This window comes from Patiria miniata, unplaced genomic scaffold, assembly GCF_015706575.1.
Source record: "Patiria miniata isolate m_02_andy unplaced genomic scaffold, ASM1570657v1 HiC_scaffold_20, whole genome shotgun sequence".
Lineage (NCBI taxonomy): Eukaryota > Metazoa > Echinodermata > Asteroidea > Valvatida > Asterinidae > Patiria > Patiria miniata.
The window spans coordinates 24191255-24211487 of record NW_024037059.1 but is presented as its reverse complement, the minus strand read 5'-3'; the positions used below and the strand labels follow the sequence as shown (position 1 = coordinate 24211487).

The 20233-nt window shown below is 38.9% G+C and overlaps 2 protein-coding genes across 3 annotated transcripts in view; both read left to right on the top strand.

Annotated features, from left to right (window-relative positions):
* The first annotated feature begins 1520 nt into the window (after positions 1-1520).
* LOC119727920 lies at positions 1521-4976 on the top strand. Its single transcript, XM_038200000.1, has 8 exons — positions 1521-1738; positions 1850-2095; positions 2424-2500; positions 2690-2895; positions 3198-3533; positions 3883-4029; positions 4156-4366; positions 4678-4976. Exons 1-8 carry the CDS (start codon positions 1542-1544, stop codon positions 4974-4976), a joined length of 1719 nt encoding a protein of 572 aa, XP_038055928.1. The 5' UTR covers positions 1521-1541.
* Positions 4977-9033: 4057 nt separating this feature from the next.
* LOC119728265 (lysine-specific demethylase 4C-like) overlaps positions 9034-20233 on the top strand; it is a 48163-nt gene continuing 36963 nt past the window's right edge. The window contains exons 1-3 of one of the 2 annotated variants that reach the window (XM_038200431.1): positions 9034-9299; positions 18442-18598; positions 19412-19587. In XM_038200431.1, the coding sequence (XP_038056359.1) occupies positions 18464-18598; positions 19412-19587 (311 nt within the window). In that variant the 5' untranslated portion in view covers positions 9034-9299; positions 18442-18463. The remainder of the gene's footprint in view (positions 9300-18441; positions 18599-19411; positions 19588-20233) is intronic. The other variant, XM_038200430.1, reaches the window with a different exon arrangement.

Here is a 20233-nt window from a genome sequence, read left to right as displayed (position 1 = left end):
AAGGGGGGAGGTTCTCACAAGAGAAAATTATCTGCAACACAAAAACCTGCGGTTTACGCAACTTGCTCCTTCGACACGACACGCAGCAACATTTTTGAACATTTGGGAACAACGGCATGTGCAGTATCGGTCGATTTGGACATCATCAGTCACAAAGGGGAGGAAAGTATTTTCATCTGCTGTGTGTGCCAATGTATCTTGAGTAGACCTGCTGTGCAGACAACTTGCGAACACAACTTTTGTGCTGTATGTCTTACAGCTTGCTTCCAGCACTCACGAAGTGATAGCATAAAATGTCCAGTGTGCAGTTCAATAATAAGTTACAATGAAATCACCAAGAGTCCACGAGTGTTAACAGTTCAACTTGACAATTTAATAGTTGTTTGCTGTAAATGCAACAGGATAGGGAGATTGGAGCAGCAAGTTCAGCATTCGTGCTCCCCAATTAAACCCCCAACCCCTAAAGTAACAATTGTCAAGGCACAATATTCTCTTCCCCTCCATGCCGAATCATCAGCTGTAAATGAGGTCACAAATGCAGTTCAAGTCCTTAAAGATCTTGCAGCATGCCATCAACCTGGAACACCAATACCACTTGAGGTAGAAGAGGTCGCAGACCGATGGACATGGTTTAAATTAAACCGTGATGGATGTATTTCTTCTCTCAAAACAGGAGGTCGGGTAAGCATAGACTTCTGAATTTTCATTTTTATTTGCCGGAGGTCCATATTAAAGTGAGTTTTGTCAAGTAAGATAACTGAAAATACTAGGCCTATACATGTATATGCAAACACCAAATACACACTCAAAGAAATGACTTAAAGCCTTTTTTCATCATCATTTATTATTATTAAAAACATCAACCTATTTTTTTAATTCACTTTGTCAGGTACACCATTTTCATTGGTTCAAGGCAAACTGACTTATTATACTTGAGTTTCAGTAAGCTGACCAATTACTGGATTTTTAACAACACAGTGTTTTGTGGTACTTTTAAACATTAAGCTACAGGAAATGTGCACTGCATACTAAGTATTCAAAGTTCGAAAACAGTGCGACATTTTTTTTTCTTGTTTTTTTCAGCCAGCATATATCAAGCGGACTGTAAAGTCTTCCAAGCTCGATGGACCACCATGTAGTAAGAGGAAACGTAGCAACTCCTTGTCGAGTCCAACATCCCCAGACACTCCTCTGACTGTAGAGAGATCCATGGCGATGATGCGGGACTGCCATTTGGCATGGGATCAACTCAGGAAACTTCGAAGGTACCTACATCATTCACAACAAAATTATAAGAATCCTTGAGACTGTGAGCTTCATTTGCCTGGCACATTTATCTGATTTCAAATACTGAGTCTTTGATATCCCCTCCCCAAGATAAACTAAAACACTTGTGCATTTCATAAACACAATATAAACATTATGCACAAAGTTGCTTAAACTGTCAACGATCCTTTGTACCCACATGAACTATGAAGCAGTTTTTAACTACATAGTTTTTACTACTTTCTAATGTTGCCAGGTATCTAAATAGCAGGAGCATGATTCCCTCAGAGCGAGCCATCAGGAAACAACAGAAACAGTTGCTGAAAGACAACCTGATAGGCCAGAAGATCAAGCTGCTTTTTAACAGTGACAAAGCTGATGGAATGAATGGCTATGAAATCAGAGAGGTGCCATTTGTCTTTGTCAAAGATGTGCCTGCTATGATATTGGACTACTTGGACCGCTTTGAACGGTAATTTTTCTTAGTTGCAGGAGATCAGTGGAAGTGTGTACACAAAGTACATAATTTTCATTTCAAAATTATATTTTTCCTAAAATTATCTTCATCCATCTTTTTCTGCAGTCAGGGAACCCTCACATGGCACAATGGCATAATCCCCAAGGACGAAGTTTGGATTAAGATAGGAGGGGACAAAGGAGGGGACTCATTCAAGATGGACTTTCAAGTTGTCAATGTGGCACACCCCAACTCCCTTCAGAACACCGTCGTGTTTTCTTGCTTTGAGGCAACAGATTCAATGGCCAATATCGAGCGAGCTCTCCCCCCAATTCTTGAACAGATTTCAGGACTTACCTCTGCAAAATGGTGGTAAGTTATTCCAACCCTCATTTGTTCGAATCACTGAATTGGGCTCTTCCTGCATTATCAATACAAAACAAAGATAAAAGGAAAGTGAACATTTGGAGTAACATTTCGAATGAAGCTAATGTTTAAACCTTATTATCCTATTCAGTGACATGTCACTAGTGCAGGGTTTAGGTGGGGGAGCAAAACAGTTTTATATCTGAAGACAACCCCATTCTTTTTGGTCTACTAGTGCCCATTTTGTGTTGCCACTTTCAATTCCAACCCCCCCCCCCCCCTTCCACTACTACATCATTAACAAGGTGAAACACAATTTCATGTTTTTCCTCAGTGAACGGTCCATCCGTGTTTTCTGCTTTGGAGACTATGAACTGCTGAATAAGATGTATGGACTATGTGGCTGCAATGGTAAGCAGAAATAGTTTGAACGTTATTCAACTGAGCACATGTACTCACATGGGTGATGCAAACTGTGTTGGCAGGTCCTGTGGAGAGGTTGTTTCCAAGTCTTCCTCTAACAGTCGTTTCACCATCATAAACCTTCAAAGCAAAAATTGTATATTACTTAATGAACTACCTTTTCTTGTGCTTTCTCAGCTCGTTACTGTTGCATATATTGCCTGGCAAGCAAAACTGACATGCAACAGCCACTCCATGAGCGGGGCAAGTGCCAGCCGCGTACTCTGAAAAGTATCAGAGAACACCATCAGCTGTTCCTACAGGATGGCGCAAGACGACCACGAGCCAAAGACATCTCCTTCAGTGTGGTGAACCGACCATTGATACCAGTTGAAATTGACCATGTAAGTTAATTTAATAACTATCCAAGAATATTATAAAGATGAAAACAATATTAACAAAATGGATAAGAAGAATACCAAATTTATAGATGCATTGCAAGTACAGTTGTGAATCTTTCTTTTTGCCATACTGACAGACTCCACAGCTTTTATTACCATGTTCCTTACCACATATCCTTGTACGGTACATGGACATGTACTTTGCATGTTAAACCACATGGCCTCTTCTTGCACAGTCCCTTCATAAAGAAATGTTATGAAATGTTGAAATGTAATATTGGTTCAAAAATCTTAAATCTTTTTAGGTTGTTCTACCCACCTTGCACATTTCACTTGGCGTCTTCAAGAAGCTGTACGATCTTTTTGAGAGAGACTGCCATGATCTTGATCTGGAATTGTTCCATCTTCGTGTCAAGGCTCAGGACAACTCGGATTTGACCAACTTTGATGACCAAGTTGCAAATGAAATAGAGAGGCTCAGAAGAATCCAAGAGCAACTTCATGACAAGAGGTCTGCGCTTGAAAGTGCTGAAGAAGATCTCCCCCTCTACGTCCTGCAAAATGAGATGGAAGAGATAGATGACAGGTTTCGTGATGCTGCCTCTATAGCCTTCAAGCTCCGGAATGACATTCAGAATTTGGTATAGTTTAAATAACTTGTTTTCCTCAATGTTTTTTTGGCAAAACGGCTGCTAAAAGAAAAGGGAACACTTTTAGAAGCAGGTAACATACATGTACCACATGTACAGTACTGATTACTGAATAGAAACGTCAACACACAGGCTACACTTGTACATCATTTACTTTCTCAAGCTGCCAAGAATGTCGCCATGTCCAAGGGCATTAGAGCATGGTTTCATTTATTTTGGCAGCAGGGAGGCCATTCCAGATGTAAAGAATCACAATTGCACCTGTATGAAAGCCATTAAAATGCTACAATTAGACAAACAAAATTATGCTGTAAATCATTCTTACATTTGTGTCACATAGGAAAAGGAGGCTGAAACATCACAGCTCTCATATGCAACTGGGCCTGTGGCTAGCTCTCTTGATAAGGTGCTCCACACATTCAAGGTTCAGCGACAGGCATACCACGGAAAGGCCTTTGTGGGTAACCACGTCCACAAGTGCTGTGAGGTAAGAAAAAACAAACTAATTTACACATACGTGTATAACAACATTGTTTAACTTATGTGCAAATTGTGTTGGACTTGAAAAAAAATTAGAACATTTGAAATGTACTTTTCTTCAATTTTTCTTCAGCCTAAAGTGATAGAGGCCCTCACAAAAACTCCATCCAAAGTCATCGAGAAGCACCTGACAGACAACATGCCTTTAGCAGCACTAGACAGACTAAGGAGGAAAGCTGCAACCATCCAGGAAAAGTTTGAGGATATTTTCCTCAAATTTGCAGATGTGCACAAAGGCATCAACCACACCCATGCTGTCACTGATAGTGACATCCATTGTATTGGTAAATGCATTTTACAGTATACAGTCGAATCTCGTTACTGCAAACTCTGTTAATACAAAATTCTGGTTATAACAAACATAAAGCCTTAGTCCCGACTGTGCATTTATGTGCACAATGAATGGGACTGATGTTCCTCTTAATACAAAATTCTGATATAACAAACAATTTGGCTAGGTCCGAACGAGTTTGTATTAACGAGACTCGACTGTATACACACATTCACTAAATGATTTTTTAAAGCTATGATGAGCACAAATATTATACCCACTCACTCTCATCAACAAAATTCAATTCATTCTTTCATTTTGCAGACGTGACCATTCAGGCGCTCTTAAGCAGCTATCGGGGACTCTTCCCGAGTCAAAATGTCACACCAAAGCTCCATCTGCTGGAGGATCATGCGGTTGATCAACTGCGCCACTTCAGAGCTGGTTTTGGGCTGCTTAATGAGCAAGGTGGCGAGCTCATCCACTGTGACTTCAACAGAATTGGCCGAGTAGTACATGGCATGAAAGATGATGTTGAGAGGTTGATGGCCATCATGAGACGTCATCACATCAGTACGACACCTGAGGTTTCCAACAGTAAAATCGGAATAAACGAGCAGTAAAAAGTAGTAATACAAAATATATGCATCTTTCAGCTGCATAGTGCATAGTGCACACCAATTTGACAAAACAAGGCCCCTATGTGCATACATGTAAAACTGTGCATTCTAATGTAATGTAGTTAAACCATGCTTTTTACATGCAAAAGTAATTTAATTATGGTTGGCTACAATTCGCACCTGAGTTTGCCCATGGTATTCCTGTAGATGAATTTTTGTACTTTATATTTGTTGATTATTCTTTTGTTTTATTTTATTTTAGTATAACATATTTTTTTTGGGTGGGGGGAGGGGAATAAATTTTGTTAGTTTCAAGTTCATTCATGACAGCTTTCCTGATGAGTAAGAGGATGTTTTGGATTTGAACACAAAAGTTCAGCAAACTTATACCTTGCCACGTTGAAAAGACAATAACTCACAGACACATAAGGCACAGACACATACATGTAGTTTGAAACATACATGTACATATGTACAAATATGTACATGTACCGTATATGTCACCATTACATGTGCAGGAACATACATGTTCATGTCAGACGGAAAGTACATGGCAAATAAAAGGTCACATTCCTGTGCATGTACACATAAACACAAACATTTCTACATGTACATGTGTACTCAGAAAAGTACATGTACGTGAGGTCCTTGATTTATGATTATGCACGACGAACATGGACTGGAAGTTTGTGGTTGAGTACAATTCTGGGAATTAAATGTAAAATAATGTAAATATTAATAGATATGTATACTAATATTAATAAATATGTACTGTATGTACATACGTCATCATTACACGTGCATACATTTTCATGTCAGATGGAAAGTACAAGGCAATAAAAGGTCACATTCCTGTGAATGTACACATACACATTTTACGTGTGCATGTAAAAGTACATGACATCCTTGATTTAGAAATGCACGACAAACATGATGAACTGGAAGTTTGTGGTTGAATACAATTCAGGGAATTAAATGTAAAATAATGTAAAAATCCATAAATACATGTACCGTGTACATGTAAACGTCACCATTACATGTGCATGAACATACTTTTCATGTCAGATGGAAAAGTACAAGGCAAAAATAAAAGGTCACATTCCTGTGAATGTACATGTATACACATTTTATGTGTGCATGTAAAAGTACATGAGGTCCTTGATTTATAAATGCACGACGAACATGATGAACTGGAAGTTTGTGGTTGAATAAAATTCAGGGAATTAAATGTAAAATAATGTAAATATTAATTAATATGTACCGTGTGTACATACCAACATACGTCATTATTGTACATGTAAACACAAACATTTTTACATGGGTACATGTACTAAAAGTACATGATGTAGGCGTATGTGAATTATAAATGCACGACGAACATTGACTGGAAGTTTGTTGTTGAGTAAAATTCTGGGAATTAAATGTAAATCAATGTAAATATTATTATTAATTAATCATGTTAATAAAACAATACAAAATATTATAGCAACATATTTTCGATCTTGTCATTGTACATTCATTTTCCATTTTGTTGTAGGGCATATATTCAGCTTTGCTGCCCATTTCACATTGATTATAAAACTACTACTGTATTGTACTAGGCTACTACTAGTACTACTAGTCGAAGTAGAACATGTCATTGTCAAAGTTTAGGGCCTGTTATTATCGAGCTACCCAAGTGTGCTATTTGCACGAATGCATGTGATAATTCGATTACACATGTATTTTTTATGTATAGGCCTACATGGTTTTTAGGTGAAATTCTCGTACATACAAGAGTCGTTGTGTTGTTTCGTACTGCGTGCTTTGAGAATATCCAATGCACCTACCTCACGACTGTTTTGTGTGTGAAATTGTAAATTGACGTTCATGTAAAGACGGACACTGATGGAAGAAAAACCTATGTCGCCTAAGTAACAACGTTGGAATACAAAAAAATACTTCTTCTGAGAAGATGAAAACGATAATATGTTAACTTACCTTGGAGATTTCCGTCCTGATCCTTCAAATCATGCCGAAACATGGTCGCGAAAATGCCAAAGGTCACACCGTATCCATGCGTGACTTGACGAATGACGAACCGCTGTTTTAATCACCCTAAAATGTTGGCTGAAATTTCACGAAAGCAAGTGTCCCAGATCTGTCATCCATGTTAAAGTCAAGAGTGATAACCAATCTTTTGATATATTGACGACTGCAACTTCAGACCACCGCATTTCTACTAAATAAATAGTTTTTTTCGCAGTGGAAACGATAGCACACATTTGCAAAATCATTGCAAGAACACGAGTCACACGCCACGTGAAAGCACACAGATGAGAATTTGTGCACGAAAGATAGCCGACAGTTGTATACACACAGCTTCGTCGAAGGTTTTTAAAGCCTTATTTGGCAATGTTTTGCATATTCATGTTATCAAACCAATCGCAATTCCACATTATTGGCGGGGTATTTAAATCCACCAACCCAACAAAGGATCGCCGCGCGTAAATGCATAATGCAACGCACTTCGTGATCACGTGATTTTACCACTAACTACAACTGGCCAACAGAGGGCGTACTTTCGTAATCAGTGAAACGGCCGTGTTCTGTGGGTGCGTTCGAGTCGTCGTCTTCGTCTGTTGCCGCGCACTCGTTTATAAACAATGCGCGTCTGATCTGTTGTCTCCAGCCAGCTTTGTAATTGGTCTCCTTGTTCAGCAGCAGGTGTATGCTGCATAAGGGCCTAGGGGTTTGAGGTCGTTGTTAATTGTGTGGTCTAACAATGTTCGTTTTTTTCCCCCTGCCGGTCTTTTCACTTTTCTTTGAAGTTCGAGTAGCTCGATCACCCGGTCGACTCACAGACGGGTTAGCCAATAGCCACGGCAGCCGGGATAATACGCTCAACTTAACCGGAACCGGGGGCCGTGACTGCGCCTGTACTGAGCAGCATGCAACGGCCGTCGTTACATGGCCGAATCATTGGACAAAACCCGCCCGTTTCGGACACTGATCTCTATATAAAGACTGGGATAGCGGATATGCATACAACATTCACACAGTAGACTTTGCAATTGACCAATTCGCCCCCGGTCTCAAGATGGCCGCATATAATACGAACGTTCTACGCCTAAATACGCGCGCGTTGTATCAACAGTTTACGCGCATTTTGGTGGCGTACACATATTATGATGTATTAAAAGGGACACATTTCCGTAGTGATTATTATTTCAAAAACGCCGAAAAAGTGATTTGCGGCATTTTAAAAAGTAACCACGACGTTAGAAAAATTGTAGTAAACCTTGGTCAGTGGGGGTGGTCAAAATATAAGTCAAGTGAACCTTGACGTTACAAAAGAAATCATGCTGTCTATAAAGACGGCAACTTGTCCTTTGTAGATCACCAGCCGGTCTCACCAATATGGCGTCAAATTCATTCATTGTGATGTGCGGCTCTTTATTAGCTATCCAGTCTTTATATGATCAGTGGTTTCGGATTGGGTTTTAGTTTGAGATTTACTGCTTTTCAGTCAATTGCAAAACTCAAAGAAGATGGGCTGGAATTATAGCCTCAAAAAGTCTCAGAATGTATGAACGGGAATGGTTAGAACTTGATGAAAATATGTCACTTATTGTGAAATTTGAGGTAAACCTAGACCGGTAGCGCGCGCCACGTTAGGGGACGCGCAACGTTAGGGGCCACGCCACGTAAGGGCCCACTCATAGAGCAATATTAAATTTAATATAGCTCTATGGGCCCACGCCACAGGGAACATAATTTGAAACTGTCTTGGGTGGATTTATTCGTTCGATGTTTCATTCAGAAGGGAGCTATATAAACGAGGGCAGTTAAAAACATTAGCCTCTCATTGATTTGCCTATTATGAGGGACCTACTTTAGTGCGGACTCATTTAATAACCATCGCTTGGGTTGTGAATCGGCCCACAACTGAGCCCGTACTAAATCTTGTACTTTGTAGCTATGGATTCGGTTTCCCTGCTACACATTGTATGCTGCGGCTATCCATAGCCGTAGCGGATTATATTCGCCGGGCCGCCATCAGGGCAGAAGATGCAGGGCAATGATGCAGGGCCGCATCGCGTTCATGTAATGCAACGCGTACGTACGTATATACACAGAGCTGTATGGCATGTACGTCCGTACGTACATACATGTACACGTCTGGCCCCGTACTATCTTATCGCGGCTCGAATAGGATCAGTATAGTACAGTATACAAAAAACCTTGTAACATGGCTGCCATTCGGGATATGTTTGAATGTGTATCGGTAGAAGCTAAGTGCCAGTTTGACTTTGATTAGCCTGCTTAGTGACTTTTGTTTTGAAGGTAAGCAGTCTGCTTTTGTGTAGCATAGTGTTATTAATATTAGTGATTGAAAAGGGGGAAAATGCGTTTCAATTTAACGGGGCTCGTCAGTTACACGGCCGGAATCACGGATGTTCGATTCGGTTCGACGTTCATCATGTTCATGGTCGACCGGCCGTCCGGCCCGGGCCCGGTCCCGTTTACCATGTTTACTGCGTACACAGTTCATAACAGGGAAAAATGTTGCAACCTGACGCCACTTTTTTCTTCATTTATCATCTCAATGAAGGTCATTCATTGCAAAAATGATGATAAGACATGACTATTGGACTGAGAAACATTTCCAATATTCAGCTAGCTGTATATTTCGAGAAAAAAAAGAGCATTTTAGGCATGTTAGAATCTCGATTTCAAATCAAAAGTTACTGAATCATGTTTTGAATTGGGCCTGAATTCAGCGTCCCAGACACGTTCTCACTAATTTTGTTATCCCGAATGGCAGCCATGATTGCAGTTATGCGATGTCACGCACCGATCCTACGAATTATAGCAACCGCGCGCGCATGTGCGTCATGTCAACGTTTGCGCGTACTTCGCCGAATAAAAAAACCAACTACTAATAATGGAAAATTCCAACGGCGTTGAAAAGGCCTTCCTTAGTTGATTTCTTTAAAATGACAGCTTGCCAGAAAGAATAATTTCACAGGGAGTTTAGTCCCCTAACTATCTTTCAACCAAGTATGTTTTTCAACACTATTTACGTCAGTTACTTTTTGGATAGCTGCAAATGATGGACTGTAGCTTTAAATTATTTAGGAAAACTGGCACTGTCATGATCGTCTAGGGCGATCGTGTAATGTAGGCTGGTGGCAGGGCCCCTATTTTGTTTCGATCAAATTAGAATCAAGAATTTTTTTTATTTCTGAAAAATGACATTGTCAACCTAAAGCAGACTTTTCTCAATGTACATGTAATGACACCTCTTTGGTAATTTTATTTTTGAACAATTTCTTGGGGTAGAAATTATGATTTTCCTACGGGCCAGTCGGTGCTGTGCAACGCGACTTGCGTGCGCACGGTACGCATGGTACATCGCGCGGTGATCACCATCTTTATTTTCGTGTTACGTTTTGTTATGGTCATCATCATTTTATCCCCAAATTTCCTCAAAAATTCAAAACCCTGCCCTTTGACATACCCCTTTATATGTCTGCCAACTAGTTTGGTTGGTCAAATAATTGTGGCCTGCTTATGGCAAAATGAGGAATAACCCCCATCCTTTACTTTTTGAGTTTTATAAAAGGAAAAACTCTCTTGAGCTTGGTAATGATACCAATTTTATTTCTGTGGCCCATTTACTTCCAAAGATACGTCATGGTAAAGTCTGTAGTGCGTTGCCGAACTTCTGCGACCTCATTTCGAGAAAAAAAGCTTTGAAAAAAGTTGTGTGTTGCACGTTGTGCATTGCAAGCTTTATTTGTACGTACATACGTGCGTGGAACAATTTTCTTGCATTATAAACATTTTCTGATCGCGTGCGCTGTAGACACGCGCTCACAGATTGGATCTTTGCTGCAATACGTCACGTATCTAAGAAACAACACTTAGTTACAGCGCATGCTCTATTGCCTATTCATACAATGTGGTCCAATCAGACGTTGTTATTTTCATTACGTAGTGAAGCCCCGCGAACTTAACTAGACACTGTCATTGGCAACGTAACATTGCATTTTGTGCACCATTTTCCAGAGCTGATCATGAGTTGCCAGGCCAGTACCAGATTAATGACACTGCTAGAAATATACAGAGCAGGCAATATGCTTTCGAATGGTAACACACCAAGGTACCGGTATACACAATAATTGATTCTCTTAAAATGTCACATTGAACTTGAGTCATTGTTGTTGTTTAGAAGAAAATAACAGACAATTGTGGATAAACTTAATCCAAAATTGATTTTGACATGATTTTTCACACATAGGCAACTTAAAACGCTGATAACTCAAGACAAAGTTTGGGGGAACATTCCTCATTTAGCCTCAGCAGGTCACAATTTAAAAGTGGATTTTGTTCTATAGGAACCGGCCCGTATACAACGCCCTGTCTAGCAAAGTAGCATGCTGTAAATTGAGAGAGTGAGATCTTAACCATAATCACTCATAGTACATATCAGGTTGTTCATACTACAGCCACCCCTTACCTGCCCCCAAACACATTCATTTTCACCTCACCTCGTGATTTCACCCAAGACGAATTTAGGAACCTCCGGCAATGCCAATAATTTTTATGAAAAATGTATTTTAGAGAATTTTAGATGCACACATCATGCAGAACTAAAGTTGGAGGCAGCTGGCCATGTAGTGATTGAAGCTGGAAGTCTAGCAGTATGTTACGCATGACATTGACAACGCATGAGCCAGCCAATGACAGTGCAATATGTCATTATGAATATTTTTTTCTTACCATTATTTAGTTTATTTAATATACATTAGTCTTATTTTGAAGGATACTTTAAATACATCCAAAGATTGATTATTGCAACAAGCAACCTTGCGCGGCCTTATTATGGCCTAGTGGTAAAACTGTTGTGTTTCAAACAAGAATCCGAGGTTCGAATCTCGATGAAATAAGTGACTGATTAGTAAATAGGGTTAAGGGAAAGGAGAGGGTGAGAGTAGAGTAGAGGAGGGAAAGTGGAGGAATAACCATAAAGGATGCAACTTTTTTGCGCTTGGAAATTAATTTAAAAAAAGTGGAGGCAGGAGGCCTAGTATGAAAACGTTCCCATACTAGTCTCATGACATGACATGACATGCATGATCATACATGTATACATGGTATACTTGCTACATGTATGTTTGCAGTACAGCGTCAACCCTAGTCAGACCCAAGGTTTTTGCTCAGTAACGATCGGTTGGATTCTGCCTCCAGTTGAATAGGCCTATACCCCCTCCGGTTGAATATACCTTCACTTACTGGTAAACAAAACAGTTGGCATGTCTTTCGACTTATGAATTCGGACAGAAATGTATGCGCTGCTCCAAATACTTTTGTGTTCATTACATTCCACATTGAGAGGACCAATCAGATCCACAGTCCAGCCCAGCCCCTGAAATCGCTACATTTACCTGATGACTAGTCTGTAAGGTTGATCATCTTTAAAAGAGATTAATAATCATCTCCAAAAAAATCAACATGTTACAAGCCGCGCCTTTTCGTTATGTGAAAATTGGAAAACCTAAATAATATTGAGAGTTGAGACAGGGAAATAAAGCACAATTGTATTGTAACAATCATACAAAAATATTTGGGAGACTGCAAGATATTTAAAGTATTTTTAGTAATATTCTGTAGTGGAAGGTTTCTTGAGGAAAACACATGCGCCAAGAGTAACTAACAGGGCTGTGAACATTTTGCAGCCTGTCTGGCCAAAGTGGCACAAGGGTCAGGGCATAAATGTCAATTTGTGATCACCTTTACGCAAATTGTAAAGTGCGCGTATATTGTGCATTGAAATTTATGTGCTTCCGATTTCGGAACTAATTGCTCAAGTTTGAAACTTGCTCGCTCAAGTTTGAAACTTGTGCGTGCAAGTTTAAAGCTATAGTCCATCATTTGTAATTAGTGCATTTTGTTCGTTTGAAGCAACAAACGTGTTCAAAATCTAATGAAGGATACTGAACAACTTACTTGATGAAGTTTCAGCTCAGCTTCAGCTGTATATTCCGAGAAAAACAGCATTCTAAGATCTCAATTTCAAATCAAAAGTTACTGAATCATGTTTTGAATTGTTTTGAATTGCAGCTATACGCGACGTCGCGCACTGATCCGACGAATTATAACAACCGCGCGCGGTTTTTTCTACGGTGCTTCTTAAGAATCACCGTTGGAAATGCCTTCTTTCGTTGATTACTTCAAAATGACAGCTTCCCAGAAAGAATAATTTCACAGGGAGTTTAGTCCCCTTACTATCTTTCAACCAAGTTTGTTTTTCAACAATAATTACGCCAGTTACTTTTCGGATGGCTGCAAATGATGGACTATAGCTTTAAACTTACGCACGGTATCCAAATTGTGCTTGACAATACCATTTCCAAACATATTTAAAATGACTAGACTTTTCCTGCTTGCCTCATAGCCTAGGCTAGCCTGAATGCCTCTGGCCAGCTGTGCACTATCACAAGCTCTGTAGTACGGCCAGAACGATAAACGTTCCCTGGATGCCTGAAACTGATCATGCTGATTTGCTACCGACTTTGAGCAAGATTATCTTCTCATCCAGGACAGAGATTTCCAAAGTTAGGGTACCTGCTCATAGAGGAAATCATACCTTTCCAAAACACGTTCCTTTATCTAGAAATCTTCATCCATCTGGCCAAAAAATGATGATCAGTCATCAGCTCCCTAAAACATCGTCACAAAATCTGCAGCTCCAATGCTCATCAGGAATTCGACATTTAGAGCTGGAATTCAATGTAGTTTGCATTAGTGGGTCAAAAATGATAGAGGCCATCAAATTTGGACTCCACAAAAACAAAATGAACTAGAGGTTGTAGGAACAACCACACGGTGTTGGGCCATGGATTACTGCAAACTTTGCCACACACATCAACTTAAAATATGCATGTTTAAATCCATGTTTGACTTTTTCAACATGCCGCCAGAGGGCGCTCTAACATTTGGTGACGTCACCTGTAAAATTTGTGTACAGTACTGCCTAGGCAGACACTCGCATCGTTGAAAGCAAGTTCGCATCTTCTGCCAATTACAAATAATAAGGCACTTCCGGTTTCGACCAGAAGGAAGGGTCACATGATTTTGCACTTAATACCAAAAATGAAGACCCTGCCGTATTGTATCGATTGCCATAAAAAACAAAATCAAATCTGTAGCAGTTGATTTTATATTGATTTTCAAAGATTAAATCTAGAAATCTTTGATTGCTTGTAATATGATACTTGATGACGTCATTGTGATGTCATTACCAGAAAGTTCAAGAGCTATTTTAACTGTGCTATATATAGCCAAATCTTGATTATATCTATCACGGTTGATTTTTTTAGCAATTTTTGAAGGTTTAAAGGTCTTTTTATTGTAACTTCCGATCTGATGACGTAATCAATTTTGTTTTCGCGCATAGGTCTTGTCTGCATTAAGGTCATTATGTACAGGAGTTTTGAAGCGAATACCGCAAACTTCGCCACAGACATCAAGTGAAAATGCATTTTTCGCGTTTTTTAACCTGCCGCTAGAGGGCGCTCCAACTCTTCATGGCCTCACCCATTATTTTTTTTGAAAGGTCAATCCAGGCACACACCAACACCGTTGAAAGCAAGTTCATATCTTTTTCCACTTTCAAATTATTAGGCACTTCCGGTTTCGACCGGAAGGAAGGGTCACGTGATTTTACGCGCACAGGATAAAAGGAAGAGCATGTATTATCATGTCGATTCCCGCAAAACTCAAGTTCCGGTCTCTCACAGTTGATTTAATATTGAATTCCAAAGATTAAATTTATTATATTTTGAAGTGATGTCACATGACCCATGATGACGTCATGATAAAGTAATTACAAAAAAATACATCTGCAGTTGGTTGGGCATTCGTGTATTGACAATTGAAGTTCATATATGTTTTCATTTTGACAAACAGTTCCGGAGAAGAATCTGTCTTGAATAAATAAAAGAATATTGAATTCTTACAATAACAATAGGTGTTGGGCTAAAGGCCCAACACCTAAAAATGGTCCTTTTCCCCTTTTAATAACCCAGATGAGATTAAACACACCTCATACCATGCAGCAGTCATGCACGAAGCTAATGATCAACTTGAAACAGAACAACTGTGACCAAAATATGAAAAATATTAATGATTTCGGCTTCTAATTCAAAAGATAGGAATCAGACCATTTGACATAATTGGACTTTACTTCCCTTAAAAGAAATTCTTCAGAGCAATGAATCAAAATAAGAAAATGTAATACTCTGTAACTAAGTGTTGGAGTCAGTGGAAAATATTAAAAGAAGAATAGGCTATTCTTAATTTTTGGGAATGAAAAAAAAACTGAAAATGTGGCTAGCTCGGAAGATGGACCACGGATCTGCAGGTGCTGCACAATTGATGGTGGTAATGCAATGCCTTAGCCTATCTCGTATACTTATCAAAGAGGGTGCTTTACAATATGTGGGTCAATATGTGGATTGGGTTTTCAGTCCCTGCATGATTCCGTGGGTTCCCCCCCCCCCCTTCCCCCCCGAATATTCTTCTGGGATTTTCCTCCTACCTCTAATATTGTAATTTCTTCTCATTGTCTTCTCTGTATGGGATTCTGTCTGCTTGCGAGCTACAATACCTGGGGTGCTTTTGAGGATTCATTAGTTTCAAAACCAGAAAATATTAACAATAATAATAATAATAATAATAATGTAAAAACAAAGTTCTTGGAAAATGGCCTTCCATGTGCCGTACTTTGAGTTTTCTATGTTTTGGAGGTAATTATTAGTAATTTTGAACAAAATCTTCTAGTAGAAAATGCATTTTTCAGTTGATGCCAATCGTATCAACTTAGTTTTTGTGTATTCACGGTGCCTTGAAGGAATCGACATCTTTCTTTTTGTGTTGCATTTTCTTGACAAATTGTCATTTTACTTCCAAATTTGAAACATTTGCTCTTAATCCACAACATTCCTGTTAGTTTTTAACATCGCTAACTAGTTGGGTGAGTCCAAGGACCTGCTACTACACAGTCACCAATAGATAGATAGATAGATAGATTGGTTCATTAAAAATCATCGTGGCAGCACACGCCGAATTAAGATGACAATACAATGTTAAACCATTAGAAACAAAAAATCAATTAGTACGGAATTTACACAAACTGCAATAAGATACGGTCCCCATTTAAATTGTAAAAAAAAAAAAAAAAAAAATTAAAAAGTGATGTTTAAAATATGATTGACACTAATGTTTGAAAAGAACAATAACACAGTAAGACTAATAGCAAATGGGAGTCAGTGCCATGTTGTAGCATTTCAGGTAGATTTATCTCACAGAAGATACTATGAACAAAATGAAAAATTACAAAAATAAGGCTGTCAAATCACACTTCCTGTTGGTTAGAATATAGGCACAAGTATTCTATCATTAACCCATGTTACAAAAAGGACATGGCAAAAGAACTGCATACCTCACATCATAAGAATGTTTACTTGTGTCTGTTTTCATTTGAAAGTTTTTGTTCATTGCACACGTATTTAAAGGGTATTTTTCAATGTGTATCAATGTGGATAATGATGTTTGCCGTTTGTTCAAAGTTTCAAGTACATGTATACACATTTAGAAGAAGTTGTGAAGTTTATTGTTTGGGAAAAAAGAAACAAAGAAAGATTAATTCAAACGATTATAAAATGGAAATGCCCGTCGACTCGTTCTGTCTGTAGTAGACAGAAAACACTTCTAATTTTTGTTGTTGTTTTTGTACTTGCAATAAGGTGGGCGATTCCACGGTTACTCACGTTACATTTTTGATGTACTTTTGAGTTTCCTTGGGCTGTAATTACCTTACTGAAAAGGTTTAATAACTGTTATCCCCATGTTAGATAGAGTAGACCTAGACCTACCTAAGCACCAAAGATGACATCCAGAAAAATGTGTTATGTATGATAAACAAGACGCACAAAATCGCAACGCGGTAAAATCTTAATTTTTTGAACTTGCGAAGAGAAATGAAAGCAAGTTCATTTATAAAAAATTCCAGTCTGCTTCAATGAATAATATAAAGTTTGTAATTAAACATTCCCTAATGTTTTAAAGCCATATTTAAAAAAAAAAATGACAGTAAAATAAGGCTGCATTGCGCCTGCATAAATAGTCTGGCGCCATCCCATTACACAGTTAACAAATAATGAAATACATTCAGGGAACTCGACAAAAATGGTCATTGAACTCATGAATAAGGACCATAGCCTCAATCCTGCAAAATCCTGCGACGGTGACTGTCATCAAATTACGTTTTTGCACTTCACCGACGTATAAACAGTGTATACTCAGTGTGTTACCTCCCGAGCGAAAGTTGGAAAAATCACTTGGGTGGGACTCGAACCCACAACCTCCTGCTTTCTACACCCACCCGAGTGGTTTTTCCAACTTTCGTTCAGGAGGTAACACACGGGTGCATACCTATTTTCCCCAATACCGATGTTCCCCAAAATCCCTACCCTATAAACCTAACCCTAGCCCTAATCCTAACCCTAATCCTAACCCTAATCCTAAGGATTTCGGGGAACATTGGTAGTGGGGAACATCGGTATTGGGGAACATCGGGTAGACCCCGTAACACACTGAGTATACAGTGTTTATACGTCGATGAAGGGCAAAAACATAATTTGATTTACATCACCCCAACGCAAAATTCCATCTTATGAATAGACTGTCATTATGTTCAGACTTGGCAAGTGACATCCTGGAGCAGTATGGAAGATTTCAAGCATAATCCAGCCCTATATCTATGCATTGCTGAGCAAAAACAACACAAGGTCTGGCGCAAGACCTTGACAAAGTGCATCCTACGAAATCAGTATCACTCTTTTACCATGTAACCTCAATTCTCCAAATTCCTCCACTTTGGCAAAGAGGATTTTGAAGGATTCAGGGCAGTTAGTAGTCTATGTAATAGATCCTGGCACCGGTGAAGCTGAACATTGTCTATTATACGTATACAGATTTGGCGATTAATTATGAAACTAGACTGCGTATGACCTCGAGAAACTGACCAATCAGCAGGCACCTTCTATACGCGCGTAATTCGAGCTCCCCACGTGCATAAACATCACGCCCACGATTAGTAGCATTTTTGTACAGGTTGTATTACAAAATGCAGCATCCAAATTGACCAATCACATTCACAATCTTAGTCCTGATTTTGAAATGAAATGACGTCACGCATGCTTAGATATATCAGACGTTAGACAGGAGACTAGGCTCCATGGATAATGGGTGATACTCAAACAGTTAGGGTTAATAAATAAATAAGTGCCGACTCAAAATTGTAGGGTCAGTGGGGTTACAGGAAAGACAGCATTTTTGGGGGCACCTTTATATTTATTCTTCAACATTTAAAAAAATCTTATTATGTGAGTAAATATATTTATCTGTTTGGTTCCAGTGAAAGCCTTGAAGTCACAATCATGAGTCCACCATCACATAATTCCTCAGTACCAAAGATCATGGTGTTTCGTCCTAGCCTGGAGGAAATGAAGGACTTCCCAGCCTACATTGCATACATGGAGTCCATGGGAGCACACAAAGCTGGCATTGCTAAGGTTGTGCATCTAACATCAATGCATGTTGTGGGTTAACATCAGTGTCAATGTATATGGCACACTATAAAGGGAATACAATATATGACTGTCCACCACAAAATTTCTGTGAAGTTAAAAAAACAAATCAGTTTTTGCAGTTAATGCATACTTTGAAAAAGTTCATTACCAGTTTCAAAGACGATACCAAAGTCAGTGTATTCCTAATTTTCTTGTTCAAGTTATTACTATTATATGTTTGTATAGTAGATCACCTATGTACTTCCACATCAATGTAAACAGGCTTTAAAGTTGTTGGAAAAATTAACCATTTCTGATTTGTTAAAACTGAAGGAAACTAAAAATTAATCATTCCTGAAGCTTTTCATGTGACGTGCCTTTTATAGCATGTCGATAATGGATACTCTCATCGATTGACAGAAATGGGGAAAGTTATCAGTTCCAGTAACACCAGCAAACAGACAACATGCCAAAAAAAGGTTTCCATCTTTAATCCATGTGTTAAAATGTCGTGGATGAAAAGTGCTGGGATTAATGTTTGGTGTGAATCTTGTGAATTATCTCTTTGGCTATTGAAAACCAACATATAATTTATCGGTCTTTCATTTTGTGTGACACAAAACTGAAAACATCTGAAATATCCTCCATAGTTCTAAAACAATCTTCGTTTCCTGAATTTTGTTTGATGAAAATGTATCCGTGTAAATATAAAACAAGTAAAAATCCAAGTCCAATAAGTTTTAGGAACTAATGCAGAGATACTGAATAAATTTCAGTGCTGTTTTTGTAAATTTAATGTTTGTTTGAATGCTTTAGATTATACCACCGAAGGAGTTTGTGGCAGCATATGACTATGACAAACTTGAAACCCTCACTATCCCAGCTCCAATTCAGCAAGAAGTAATGGGTCACCAAGGACTATACACCCAGTACAACATTCAGAAGAAGCCTCTGACATCACTTGAGTTCAGGAAACTAGCAAACAGCAGCAGGTAGGGTCAATTCAAATGACATGAGCTGTATGCATGATCTAACAACTCAAAAAAAAAAAACCTGCTGAAAACTCTACCTCATTTACATGTACATGTATGTCGGTATGAAACATAATTTCTCTCAATCCATCTTGGCAATTGATGAGCTTTCGGTGAAGGCATCTCTTAAGAATAGGGACATTAGTATGGAGGAACAAAAAGGAAATGTGTTTGATATCACTATGGTTGGAAATTCATCAAGGCTTGTGTTAACTGTTCCCTCGCGGCTAAGGGGTTTCAACTGTTTGGCTGTTACATGCATAAATTGTGATGAAATCAATCAGAATTGACCTGTTTCCACGTGGTCTCTGGGTAGGTACAGTAAACTCTCGTTACCATAAAGTCAGATACATGTACCTCGATACTCTGTTTACCCCATTTCCATCAAGCGAATATGATTTTATGTACATTAATACCACCGTACCTCACAATACTTGTGCTGGTACCTCCGTTTTGTTCAGCCAGTCCATAGAAAACACCACCAAATCAGTCACAAAGAGGTGTAAAAAGATCACGTTATGAGTTACATGTATTACTGCCCAGCGCTTTTTGTCTTTTCACGTTTGTACACTGTGTGTACGCTGCCATTGTGATAGGAATAGTCACA